Here is a 13,137-nt window from a genome sequence, read left to right on the forward strand (position 1 = left end):
GACCCGCCACGATTACGAGAAGATCCTTGCATAGGTTTATGCAGGACTTGGGAGGATGGTATGCCTGTAGTTTGTTTTTATGGTGTGGGAGTTCCTTGATGCGGTTTCGTTGTTCAACCAGCTTCAGCAGCGTAAGGGATATAAGACTCCTACCGCTCTGTAGTAGGAAGGTACTATTGATAGATGGCTGGCCATCAGCTAAATATAGTTCCAAGCGTTATAATATGGTGAACAGGTATTTGCTGGCATTCAGTGACCTAGTCGTGGCAGCGAGTATCTGTCTTTGACGAGATAATTTTTAGTTATTTGCAAGTCATATATTTTAGTATGTAGACGGAGTACGCCTACCCAATTTAGTAATATATGACAAGTGAGCAGTGGGAGACGCAAGCAAGTGGTGTGTGGCACCACACTTATTCTGCTCACGCTTTATGTAAGCTGTAGGAGTTAAATAGAATACTGGTCGCTAAACAGTTTTTGAGGCACAGTAGCCGTTTGAGGCACGGACATTCGATCTTATGCTTTAGGGGGACTGAATGGTGTGAGGGTGGGGGAAATGCCAGACAAACCAAATATCATTACGAATTTTTTTGACTCGGGGAGTTCTTTTATAAACTCTCTAATAGTATTAAACGACGATAATAAACGATAGCACTGAACAATAAAATTAATTTTAGTGAGCTATTTGTTATATGGGTGATTACCGTTGGTTCTGTTGTATCGCGTGCGGTGTTCGACAGCGAACAAAAAGTACTTGATGTTTTCTCAGTATGTCCATTGCGGAAACGAAATCGTAGCTTACTGAAAACATTGACCGAGAGGCTGATTTCTGTCTTTAAGTCACCGACTGAGTTTTTATTTCTTGCTGTTATCACATGTACGAGTAAATAGGTGATATATTTTTAAAAATATTTTTAATTACATTATAAGAATCGTTTATCCATTAATCATTGTTTTTAATGTTTTTAGTCGTGCAAAATAAAAATGTATAATTTATCTATGTAGTCCGTAAACGCGTGAAGAGTTTTATATCTTTAAGCATTCTCCGCTTTTTATCTCGTACAGTCTGTTATAAAGCGAGTTAAATTTCTAATTATTACTTTATTATTCGTAAATATGTTTACTAATCATCATTCATCCTAAAATATAAAGATATAAAATAAACCCGTTTTTATTAGTCGCTTTTATTTATTTGTAATATTTACTGCGGTTTTCTACCGTGCAAATAGAATTATTAATGTTTTAATCCCGCGTATGTTTTTGTAAGTAATTCATTTATTTACGATACGGAGAACTCGTTACACCCGTTCAAAGCGGCCGAGACCGATGCCAGTAAACCGGTCGTTTGATTTTTTTCAAGTTCTTTTTCCGTATTGTCGCACGATATTTATATTTTTGTTTAAAGTTTTCATTTTGTTCTGGCAGGCCGTAAGACATAGCGATAAAAATAACAATAAAAGTGTTTTACTTATTAGTGTCGCTCGCTAGACATAAAAAAAAAACAAATATAGGGGAAATAATATTTTATTCCTTTTTTTAATACATCTAATTTGTGTTTCTTTTTGGTTTTGCTTTCAGATTTAAAAACTCTACATCGGATTAGTCAGATGAATTATTGTTTTTGATATGGAGTTAATTCCTCGCCGGTATTATACTAAATCGACGTATGCTGATACTCGACCTTTAGTTACATCCTTTGCGAACTGTTTGTGAGTGTTACGGTTCGTGTGTGCATTAATAGAACAGAAACTTTTCATTATCGTTTTTCAATCGATTAATCGCCTTTAATTTTTCTGTTAACCGTGTGGAACGTATCGGTAAATGTTTAAAACACTACCGGTTAATTTTTAGATATTTATATACTATTTATATAATTTAATAAAAAGATAATATGGCATCGGGTACGAGCAGCACGGAGCAGCAGTCTAATAAATATACTTCCGTCAGTGATTTTTTTCAAAATCGTTCCGTTTTTGTTACTGGGGGTACTGGATTTATGGGCAAGGTGCTTGTTGAAAAACTGTTACGGTCGTGTCCTGGAATCAAGAACATCTACCTTTTGATGAGACCTAAAAGAGGTCAGGATATTACCGTCCGCCTAGCCGAACTAGTCAACGTTCCGGTAAGTAAATCCTTTTATTTATATATATGTATATATCTTTTAACGTTAAGTGTATTTTTTTGTTAAAGGCAAACTTGGCATTCTTGTACTCCTTCGTACATTTGATGGAATTCGTATACAAGTTATCTCGTTCGTTTTGTTTTATCAATTTCTCTACTATTTGATGTTATATCGAATAGTCGATTTTTCAGCAAAGTCCCAAACGATGGCTTACTTTACAACATAAAAAAATAACTAGTTTTCATCGGTCTCGGAAAAGTCTGTGTACACACACATTTGATTTTTGTCATCGGCTTTGTGTACAGCCAAACATAAAACGGTGTTAAAAAACAACAAATACATTGTGTATTATGTTTTTTGGACTAACTATTTGCGGAAGGAAGTAAAATAAAACTTGTTTACGTTTACTTATTGAGATTCAATATGACTTTCACTATAGCTGCTACGTTCTTTCCCGTGGTATTCTGAAACTTTTCATTTAAAACTTTGAAAAATATTCCGGCTACGCTTCACTTATTTCAGTATTATATGTTATTTATACGAAAGTTTTGTGTTTAGGAAGGTGTATGTACCTGTTTTCTGTATCTTGAAGAATTTACATTAACATGTTGATAAATGTTTATCGTATACTTGACCAGGATTTCTTTGTTTTCTTCCGACTTTACCAGATAGGTTAATCGGTCGAGGCTTATTGTGTTGGCATTTATTCACTGTAACCGCATTTATATTTATTATTTACGTAATTATCATACCATTGTTTTTTCATCTCTGCTTGTTGCTCTTTATATATATATATAAATATATAATGTATAACTAAATATATAATAAAAAATATATAAAAATATATAATATATATATATATATATATATATATATATAATATGCGTATTATATATAATATGCGTATATGCGTATAATATGCGTGTGAGCTGCTTTCATGCAAAAATCTTGAGCTGATTACAAATGACATGTTAAATAGGATTCTTTATATATATATATATATATATATTTAGTTATATCCTCCAATCCTATTTTTTTATAATAATGTAATCTTTTTTTGTTGATCTTATCGATTAAACGTCGTTCAGCGAATACCTGTTGAGTCGATTCTGCAGCGTAACGATTTGACAAAACATGGTTTCAAATCTGATATCTAATTGTCTTTTCCAGATTGGATTTATATAATTTTTTTCTGCATCAAATCCTCTTCATAGTTCTGTTAAAAGCCTTTGTTAAAGCTTTGTACGACTGCTGTTCTCTGATCGAATTCGGCTTGTTCAAAAGGGGCACGATTCATCCGTTGCAAAAAAGACGCTTTAATAAAATATAAATCGTATTTAGATTATAATTTTTATTTAAAGTATTCATTAGATATTTAATGTATAAAAAAAGAACCGTTTAAAACAAACAATTGGAGATTTTTGTTTGTCGGTGTATATATATATATATATATATATATATATATATATTACTCCTTAATGTCACTGCACTTTTAAAAAAATCAATTATTCGGTCGATGCCATACGTTCTAATTTTTTTTTAATTCCAAGAATAAGGTGGTATTATAACAGTCCTGAATTTTAAAACTCGAGTTATTCACATCGGGTTCTTGCAGGGATTATGTAAGCTGATTGCCCTGAGAACAGTTTTCGTAGAAAAAATTTCCTTTCGATGGAAGTTTCGATTTTCTCCTTTTCCGTGTTTAAGCATTCCGCAATAAATTACGTTCAACCTATCTCGCGTCATGTTTTCAGTCCTGTTCCTGAGAATTTTTTTTATTTTATTTATTTGTGATGTTTATTTTTTTACTCCGACGGTTGTTTCGGGCTATTGAAATTCTTGTAAGTAGAAATTTGTTTTTTAATTTTCTATAAGTCTGTGTACCGCCCGAAAATAAAACACAAATTAATCCCGATCGTTACAACGGCTTAGTTGCGTTCGATAAAAAACAGATTCTGTATTCGATTTATCGTCAGGTTTAACGGAAAATATTTCAACGATACGGTAATCATCGGGTTCGATACGGTAATTATACGCCACGGTGAACGATGCGGGATAGTAAACGAAATCCATCCGCGGTATTCCTCCCCCCCTTTCTTCGTGGCTGAAATGTTTCTCGAAAAATTCGATCGGTTGTTTGATAGGAAGAATGGTTTTTAAAAACCACTCGAATGGTTTTTATGTATTTAAAATTTTTTTTTTGTCTTCAGTCATTTGACTGGTTTGATGCAGCTCTCCAAGATTCTCTATCTGGTGCTAGTCGTTTCATTTCAGTATACCTTCTACATCCTACATCCCTAACAATTTGTTTTACATATTCCAAACGTGGCCTGCCTACACAATTTTTTCCTTCTACCTGTCCTTCCAATATTAAAGCGACTATTCCAGGATGCCTTAATATGTGGCGTATAAGTCTGTCTCTTCTTATAACTATATTTTTCCAAATGCTTCTTTCTTCATCAGTTTCCCGCAACACCTCTTCATTTGACACTTTATTCACCCATCTGATTTTTAACATTCTCCTATAGCACCGCATTTCAAAAGCATCTAATCTTTTCTTCTCAGATACTCCGATTGTCCAAGTTTCACTTCCATATAAAGCGACACTCCAAACATATACTTTCAAAAATCTTTTCCTGACATTTAAATTAATTTTTGATGTAAGCAAATTATATTTCTTACTGAAGGCTCGTTTCGCTTGTGCTATTCGGCATTTTATATCGCTCCTGCTTCGTCCATCTTTAGTAATTCTAATTCCCAAATAACAAAATTCTTCTACCTCCATAATCTATTCTCCTCCTATTTTCACATTCAATGGTCCATCTTTGTTATTTTTACTACATTTCATTACTTTTGTTTTCTTCTTGTTTATTTTCATGCGATAGTTCTTGCGTAGGACTTCATCTATGCCGTTCATTGTTTCTTCTAAATCCTTTTTATTCTCGGCTAGAATTACTATATCATCAGCAAATCGTAGCATCTTTGTCTTTTCACCTTGTACTGTTACTCCGAATCTAAATTCTTCTTTAACATCATTAACTGCTAGATCCATGTAAAGATTAAAAAGTAACGGAGATAGGGAACATCCTTGTCGGACTCCCTTTCTTATTACGGCTTCTTTCTTATATTCTTCAATTATTACTGTTGCTGTTTGGTTCATGTTAGCAATTGTTCTTCTATCTCTGTATTTGAACCCTAACTTTTTTAAAATGCTGAACATTTTATTCCAGTCTACGTTATCGAATGCCTTTTCTAGGTCTATAAACGCCAAATATGTTGGTTTGTTTTTCTTTAATCTTCCTTCTACTATTAATCTGAGGCCTAAAATTGCTTGTCTTGTCCCTATACGTTTCCTGAAACCAAATTGGTCTTCTCCTAACACTTCTTCCACTCTCCTCTCAATTCTTCTGTATAGAATTCTAGTTTTTTTGATGCATGACTAGTTAAACTAATTGTTCTGTATTCTTCACATTTATCTGCCCCTGCTTTCTATGGTATCATGACTATAACACTTTTTTTGAAGTCTGACAGAAATTCCCCTTTTTAATAAATATTACACACCAGTTTGTATAATCTATCAATCGCTTCCTCACCTGCACTGCGCAGTAATTCTATAGGTATTCCGTCTATTCCAGGAGCCTTTCTGCCATCTAAATCTTTTAATGCTCTCAGTATTGTTTCTCCCATTTCATCCTCCTCAACTTCCTCTTCTTCCTCTATAACACCATTTTCTAATTCATTTCCTCCGTATAACTCTTCAATATATTCCACCCATCTATCGACTTTACCTTTCGTATAATATATTGCTGTACCATCTTTGTTTAACACATTATTAGATTTTAATTTATGTACCACAAAATTTTCCTTAACTTTCCTGTATGCTCCGTCTATTTTACCAATGTTCATTTCTCTTTCCACTTCTGAACACTTTTCTTTAATCCACTCTTCTTTCGCCAGTCTGCACTTCCTGTTTATAACATTTCTTAATTGCCGATAGTTCCTTTTACTTTCTTCATCACTAGCATTCTTATATTTTCTACGTTCATCTATCGGCTGCAATATATCGTCTGAAACCCAAGGTTTTCTACCAGTTCTCTTTATTCCGCCTAAGTTCGCTTCTGCTGATTTAAGAATTTCCTTTTTAACATTCTCCTATTCTTCTTCTACATTTTCTACCTTATCGTTTTTACTCAGACCTCTTGCGATGTCCTCCTGAAAAATCTTCTTTACCTCTTCTTCCTCAAGCTTCTCTAAATTCCACCGATTCATCTGACACCTTTTCTTCAAGTTTTTAAACCCCAATCTACATTTCATTATCACCAAACTATGGTCGCTATCAATGTCTGCTCCAGGGTGAGTTTTGCAGTCGACGAGTTGATTTCTAAATCTTTGCTTAACCATGATATAATGTATCTGATACCTAGCAGTATCGCCTGGTTTTTTCCATGTGTATATTCTTCTATTATGATTTTTAAATTGGGTGTTGGCAATTACTAAATTATACTTTGTGCAAAACTGTATAAGTCTGTCCCCTCTTTCATTCCTTTTGCCCAGCCCGTATTCACCCACTATATTTCCTTCCTTGCCTTTTCCAATGCTTGCATTCCAACCTCCATTTATTATTAAATTTTCATCTCCTTTTACGTGTTTAATTGCTTCATCAATCTCTTCGTATACACACTCTACCTCATCATCATCATGGGCGCTTGTAGGCATATAGACGTTAACAATCGTTGTCGGTTTAGATTTTGATTTTATCCTTATTACAATGATTATATCGCTATGCGTTTTGAGATACTCTACTCTCTTCCCTATCTTCTTGTTCATTACAATACCTACTCCTGCTGCCCATTATTTGAAGCTGAGTTAATTATTCTAAAATAACCTGACCAAAAGTCGCCTTCCTCTTCCCACCGAACCTCACGAATTCCTACAACATCCACATTTATCCTATCCATTTCTCTTTTTAAGTTTTCCAGCCTACCAACCTTTTTTAAACTTCTAACATTCCACGCTCCGACTGGTAGAATGTTATTTTTTAATTTTCTGGTGACTCCTTCCTTAGTAGTCCCCACTCGGAGATCCGAACGGGGGACTAGTTTATCTCCAGAATATTTTACCAAGGAAGGCGCCTCCATCATTGTTATATGAAAATGCAGAGAGCCCCATTTTCTTGGAAAAAAATAGCTATAGTTTTCCATTGCTTTCAGTTACGCAGTACTCAGAAGATTGAGTGATGTTGATATGGCTGTTTAGGTCCTTCTGACCTATGCTCTTAACAACTACTGAAAGAGCTGCGGTCCTCTTTAAAGAATCATTCCTTAGTCTGGCTTTCAACAGATACCTCTCCGATATGGTTGCACCTTCGGTCCAGCTAATCTGTATCACTGAGCACCCAAGCCCCCTCACCAACGGCAAGGTCTCATGATTCATAGAGGAGGTATTTATAAATAACTTATTTTATCTTTCAGGTCAAAAGTGTATTACCCTTTCGTCATAAATTCTTAGGAAATAAATATCGCTTTAAAAAAATTTAATCGTATGTTAGTTATTAAAAAAACATTTGCTATTCGCGTATGTTAACGATAAAATAATAATAATTATAATTGAACGAAGAGGTACGGGCGAATTATATATCTATTTATCCTTGAAATTAGGCTCTAACTGCTGTGTATTGATAATTACTGTGGAAACTGTTATGCCCAATTTATGTGTAACATAACAGCGTTATGGAATTTAGCTCTTAAATAAAGAATAGAATTAACAGCGCGCTCTAACACACACGCGCGCGCGCGATATGACATGTAGCAGCAGTGTGTGAAAGATATACTGAAGAACCGTTATGCAAAAATGAGAATCTATAATCAATATATAATACCCTTTACAAGGTCGTAAAACGGATCGGGAGGAGTCAATCTGGGCAAGGGTTCAGTGGGGGTTGGAATGTATTGTAAGCTAACCTTTTTTCTTTTAACTTAACCGTTATTAGTCAAATTATAATATTTTTATTCATCTTGTACATTTTTTAATTTGTATTCGTCCTATTTTGTCTCATAATTATTTGAAGCGTTCTCTTTTGTAGCGCTTCGAGTGTTGTTTTTATGTTTTTTATTGTAATTATAATTTGTTCTACATTGCTTTTGTATTTACGATTATTTTTAATTTCTAGTAATGTAACAGTAGAATGTCTTTATAAATTTTACTTACCGTGAACTGTTTTGAACTTTCATTATACGTTTTTTAATTCCACGTATCCAGCGGCTTCGATCCTGTTTTACGATTCTCATGTAGCCGCTAAAGTTAACAGACATCAAGTTAGTATTGCTGTTCTACTGGAATCCTTTAATCGGTTGACATCAAGAATGTTACACGGTTATAAAAATCCTTCCCTCCTTAATCTGGGAAAAATTGATATGAAATAATAAAATATTTTAAGATTTTATCGTCATTAAAATTTATTTATCATACAGATGCGAATCAAAAAATTAATTAGTCGGTCGTGTATCGTGTGCTTGTTCACTTACAGTTTCATTTATACCGGTCTTACTATTTTTTGTTTACTTTTAACCTGCATTAAATTAAATGTAAATTTTATTTTTTAATACAATTTATTTCTGGATTTACGCCCCCCCCCCTCCTGTAACTCTTAATCGGGGCAGTGTGACATTAAGCATGCATGTATATATAAAATGTGTATTCCTCAAAAAATCCAGTAATTTTTTACAACTCATTGTCAGTTAATAAATGGCAGTAATGTGTGTGCGCATGCCGTGAGAGAGAGAGAGAGAGAGAGAGTGTGTGTTAAAAATTATTAATAATTTCTATTATAGCTCGTTTGGATTTTTGTATTTGCATCAACGATATAAATATTAACACGATTCCGCAGATCGCACGTAAGCTTCGAATCTAGATTAAAATTAATAACTTAATTTTTATTAAAATTAATAAGTTAAAAATTACGAGGGGGATATTTGTTAAGCAATAAGAGTCGATCCGGATCTGAAACTACATACGCTCGATAAGAACAAATACTTATATGAAAAGTACACAGACTTAAACTCTCCCTGACGCCGATTTCTGGTTCACCTGCACCTGATATTCGGTTTCCAGATGCACGGAGCATCTGGAAACCGAATATCCAGGAACGCCTGGTAAGTCGTTACAGATGTTAAAGTGTGGTACTGACCACCAAACCCGCATCGAACACCGGACAGCATGTGCAATGGCTTTGGCCAGTAACATGTCTTAGCGAGCTGCCAGTGGTTGCGTTGCAACTCGCGCATGGAGTCTTGCCAAAACTTGAGTTTGGCTTCCTTAACAGCATGAACATATTCATTACAGGCACGCCGGTAGATCCGCAGACCCTCAGCGCGGACGTTGTCAACGATAATCCCCGTTAGCGGGCGACGCTGGTATGTTGCGCGCAGCACGCTCAGGTCAGAGGATCACCACCTTTTCCCGGGTTTTCGCCTGCGTCTAACAGACGGCTCTTCGGAAGCGGAAGTCATGACGTCTCCAGACACTCCCAGATCAACGGACTGGCTACTACCCAAGGGTCCGTCCATTGGCCTAGGCCGCCATAGGACCCTATCGCAGGCAGTCTTGATGATGGCCCGGCCGTATTGTTCAGCCGTCAATTCCACCTCCTACCAGAGCTCCATGCGCCATTCCAACCCCTGTAAGGTAGCCGCACACTCGCGCCACAGCTTGTGCTGATCCAGGCCCCTTAGGTTATAGCGACTCGAATCTGGAGCTCTAAGACTGCCTCCGTAAACGATCTCATAGGTTATAATCCTATCGTCACTCATACTGGCCTTGGGCCAGATAGTCCAACTACTTGTACTCCTAAGTAGATCAACCGTCAACAAGGTGACGTCAATATAACATTCTCCCAGTTTGGCAGAGAAAGTTGGCGGTTGTTCTGCCTCGTTAAGCAAGTAGATGTTCCTGGCTGTAACCAACTGTGCGAGACCCGGGAATGATGCAGGTTTAAGTGCCCCAGGCGCAAGCGTTCAACAAGGTGACCGTTCTCGAAAGCTTCCTCCAATTCAGGCGTCGCCATACGCAGTATTGCTCACGATCTTCGCCTGGGCTATGTCATGCGACTTGCATTGTTTGCCCCCGATTCGGTGTCGCATCAAAGCCTTTCACCTAGGCACAGGGAGCGCACTTGTCAGGCGGGGTCTTATTAGGGCAGTTAACTGCCCTGTGCTCTACAGCGGAGAGATTTGAGACCAAAACCTTGACATTTGAATCACCGGGGTACTTCTGTATGGTTGACAACCCTGTAAGAGGTCCACCCAAGGAACAGCGAACACCGGCCACAAAGACTTGCCGGATCTTGGCAAGGTCTTAATTTTCCAGTGGCTCTTTGGGACCTCTTTCCGCCCCAACTCCTGGACTACCCGTTTAAAATCATTTATGTAGAATTATTAAAGAATTAAGAGGAAGGAGCTTTATTCGGCTTTACCCGGTAGAACATAACGGTCAAGATCGTCATTAAAACGAAATTGTTTTTTAACGACGAAAACGATTTTACTCCGCGGTAATTTTTTTGCCACATTTGATATAATTCTCATTCGTAAATAAAATTCTGTACATTTTTATAATATAAATTTATCATTTTATTTTAGTACCCAAAACTTTTGTGTTTATTGAATCATCTGATATACTGAATCTATACTGACGATTCAAACTAGATTCTGAAGCTTCAAATTCCAATTCTCCAGTCTTTTCTGGGTCGGGCCGTCACCATTTATTTTCTCCGAAATACCTACTCTTCTACGAGTTCACTCCACATTTTCTTTCGGTTTACAAAGAAAAAGGTATTAACTTTTGTGTCTTCTAGCCTTTCTCTTTAGCATCCCATCACGTGTTCTCTTCGTACGTCTGAATTTCTTCATTCTTTTCAGATGTCAGTACTTATTTTATAGTACCTCGTTTTATAATTCGGTTCCTTTTATAGACATCTAACGATTAATTAATTAGCTAACGATTAGTTAATTATTTTTTCTACGGGAAAAATATTCCCGTACGCTTTTAAAGAAAGAGTTTCAGTTAAAGAAAAAAATACGAATTTATTATTCGTTTAAAGCGATATCGTTAGGTATTTATTTATTTTTTGGACTAAAATTTTTGTTAATACTTCCAATATTCCTCGAGTCCCTGAATCAAAAAATGAATTTTTAAATGGTGTAATAATTTTACGGACGTTAGAAACCGGTAATTTCATCAGACTAGTCGAATGTCAAACGACTGATGGCGTATATACAAAATAAATTTTTTGTTAAAAAAAATATATTCTTGTCGCAAAATTTACCTTATCATCTTTCAGTACGGTTCTGAAAAAATATTATTTCCGTTAGTCCGTTTTCATTTCATTAGTTCTGATTAACGGTTCATTTGTAGAAAATTTATTCGATATTGTTTTAGTCGTGTTAACGTTCAGTGTGCTATAAGTACGCGTCTACTTATTGAAGCGTCATCGCAATCGTATCTGTAGAATGGATTTTTTATACATCATCTGTCGTAACATTATTTCTTGTGTAATAAATGAAGTGCTATTCGTTCATCGTTTATTGAAATTGTAATTTTTAGTTTGTAATTTTGTGTATTAAATTGTACATATCATGTTATGTAGAAAAGGTTATCGATTTATTGAAAACGTTATTTGTTCGGGACGGTTTATTTTGTTAAAAAAAAATTGGTTTGACACAAAGGAGTGTTATATAAAAATATTGTATTCATACGATGTAATCTATATATGAGAAGATGTGTTGTTTTTCCCATTTATTTGTATTTTATCGAACGATTAATTCATTTATTTGGTATTTAAAACAATTAATAACTGTTAATTCATTAGCTGCATAATTAGTGATCGTCATTCGTTCGATTTAATAAATTATAGCATTTAACGAGCGATTATATATTTTCTTATATTTACTTTAAAAATTATTTATGATCGCGGAGAAAACTTGTATCGTAATTATCGATCCGTGTTATTTATTTAAGGACTTCTTAAGCGCAATCATTAATCGAACTTATTAATGCGGCGTTTTATTTATCCTTCTATACCGTTAATAATCTTATATACGAGGTCTGTAAATAAAGTAATGAGACTGGTTCAGAAAAACTTTTTATTTACAATCCAGTTATACGTGGAGTCTATCACCTTCGAAATAGTTCGCTTGGGAAGCCACGCAACGCTTTAAACGGTTTTCCTATTCTTCATAGCTCTTTTGGAACTCAAAAACCGGAGTATTCTTCAGATGGTCGGTTACAATTTTTTTTTTACGTTTTCTACTGTTCCAAAATGGTGTCCCTGAGGTGTTTTTTTAAAGTCGGGAACAGGAAAAAGTCGTGGGGACTCAAGACCGGTGGATAAGGTGGTTGAAGAACTACGGGAATGTTTTTCTTTGTCAAAAACTCATTAATTGAGAGTGCAGTGTAACAAGGTGCATTGTTATGGTGCAGCCTCCAGTTGTTGATTCTGTGTTACCATGGGACTCCTCATACATAAAACCCCGGCGTGAGGAAGTAGTTCTCTGTCGATTGCGGATAGGACACACGAGGGTCACACACGAGTATCTGTTTACCAGAGGACAAGCACCTTTATGCGCACGATGCAACTGCCGCCACGTACTCGTGGACCGCATATGTTATGCGGCGTTGCGTCGTAAATTTAAACTACCCAGAAACATCCGTGGTATCTTGGGTAATGATAAAGAGGTTTTAAACCGGATGTTTCTGTTTTTGCGTAGTATAGGGTTAATACAAAAAATTTAATTACTCTAGTCCTATGTATTGTTTTTGTTATCCGAGTAGCGAGCCTTTTACACTCCCTATCGGAATTTTGTTTTTTTTTAATATATATATATATATATTCAGATTTCTTTTTTTTTTATGTTTTTTAAATTCGTCTGTGATATTAGTTGTAAGTTTTATCTCTTTTTTTAGTTTTAAGTTTTATTTATTTTTAATATGATAGTTTTTAACGTAGTTTTAAGTTACATGTT

General features: G+C 35.3%; 1 protein-coding gene across 2 annotated transcripts in view; it reads left to right on the forward strand.

The window, feature by feature from the left end:
• The window catches only part of LOC142323177 (putative fatty acyl-CoA reductase CG5065), a 181,560-nt gene that overhangs the window by 108,477 nt on the left and 59,946 nt on the right, over nucleotides 1-13,137 (forward strand). For both annotated transcript variants that reach the window (XM_075362479.1, XM_075362478.1), the window contains one exon: nucleotides 1,579-2,122. In XM_075362479.1, coding sequence (XP_075218594.1) covers nucleotides 1,892-2,122 — 231 coding nt within the window. In that variant the 5' untranslated portion in view covers nucleotides 1,579-1,891. The remainder of the gene's footprint in view (nucleotides 1-1,578; nucleotides 2,123-13,137) is intronic.

The sequence above is a fragment of the Lycorma delicatula genome, chromosome 4 (genome assembly GCF_047948215.1).
Source record: "Lycorma delicatula isolate Av1 chromosome 4, ASM4794821v1, whole genome shotgun sequence".
In the NCBI taxonomy this organism is placed as follows: Eukaryota; Metazoa; Arthropoda; class Insecta; order Hemiptera; family Fulgoridae; genus Lycorma; species Lycorma delicatula.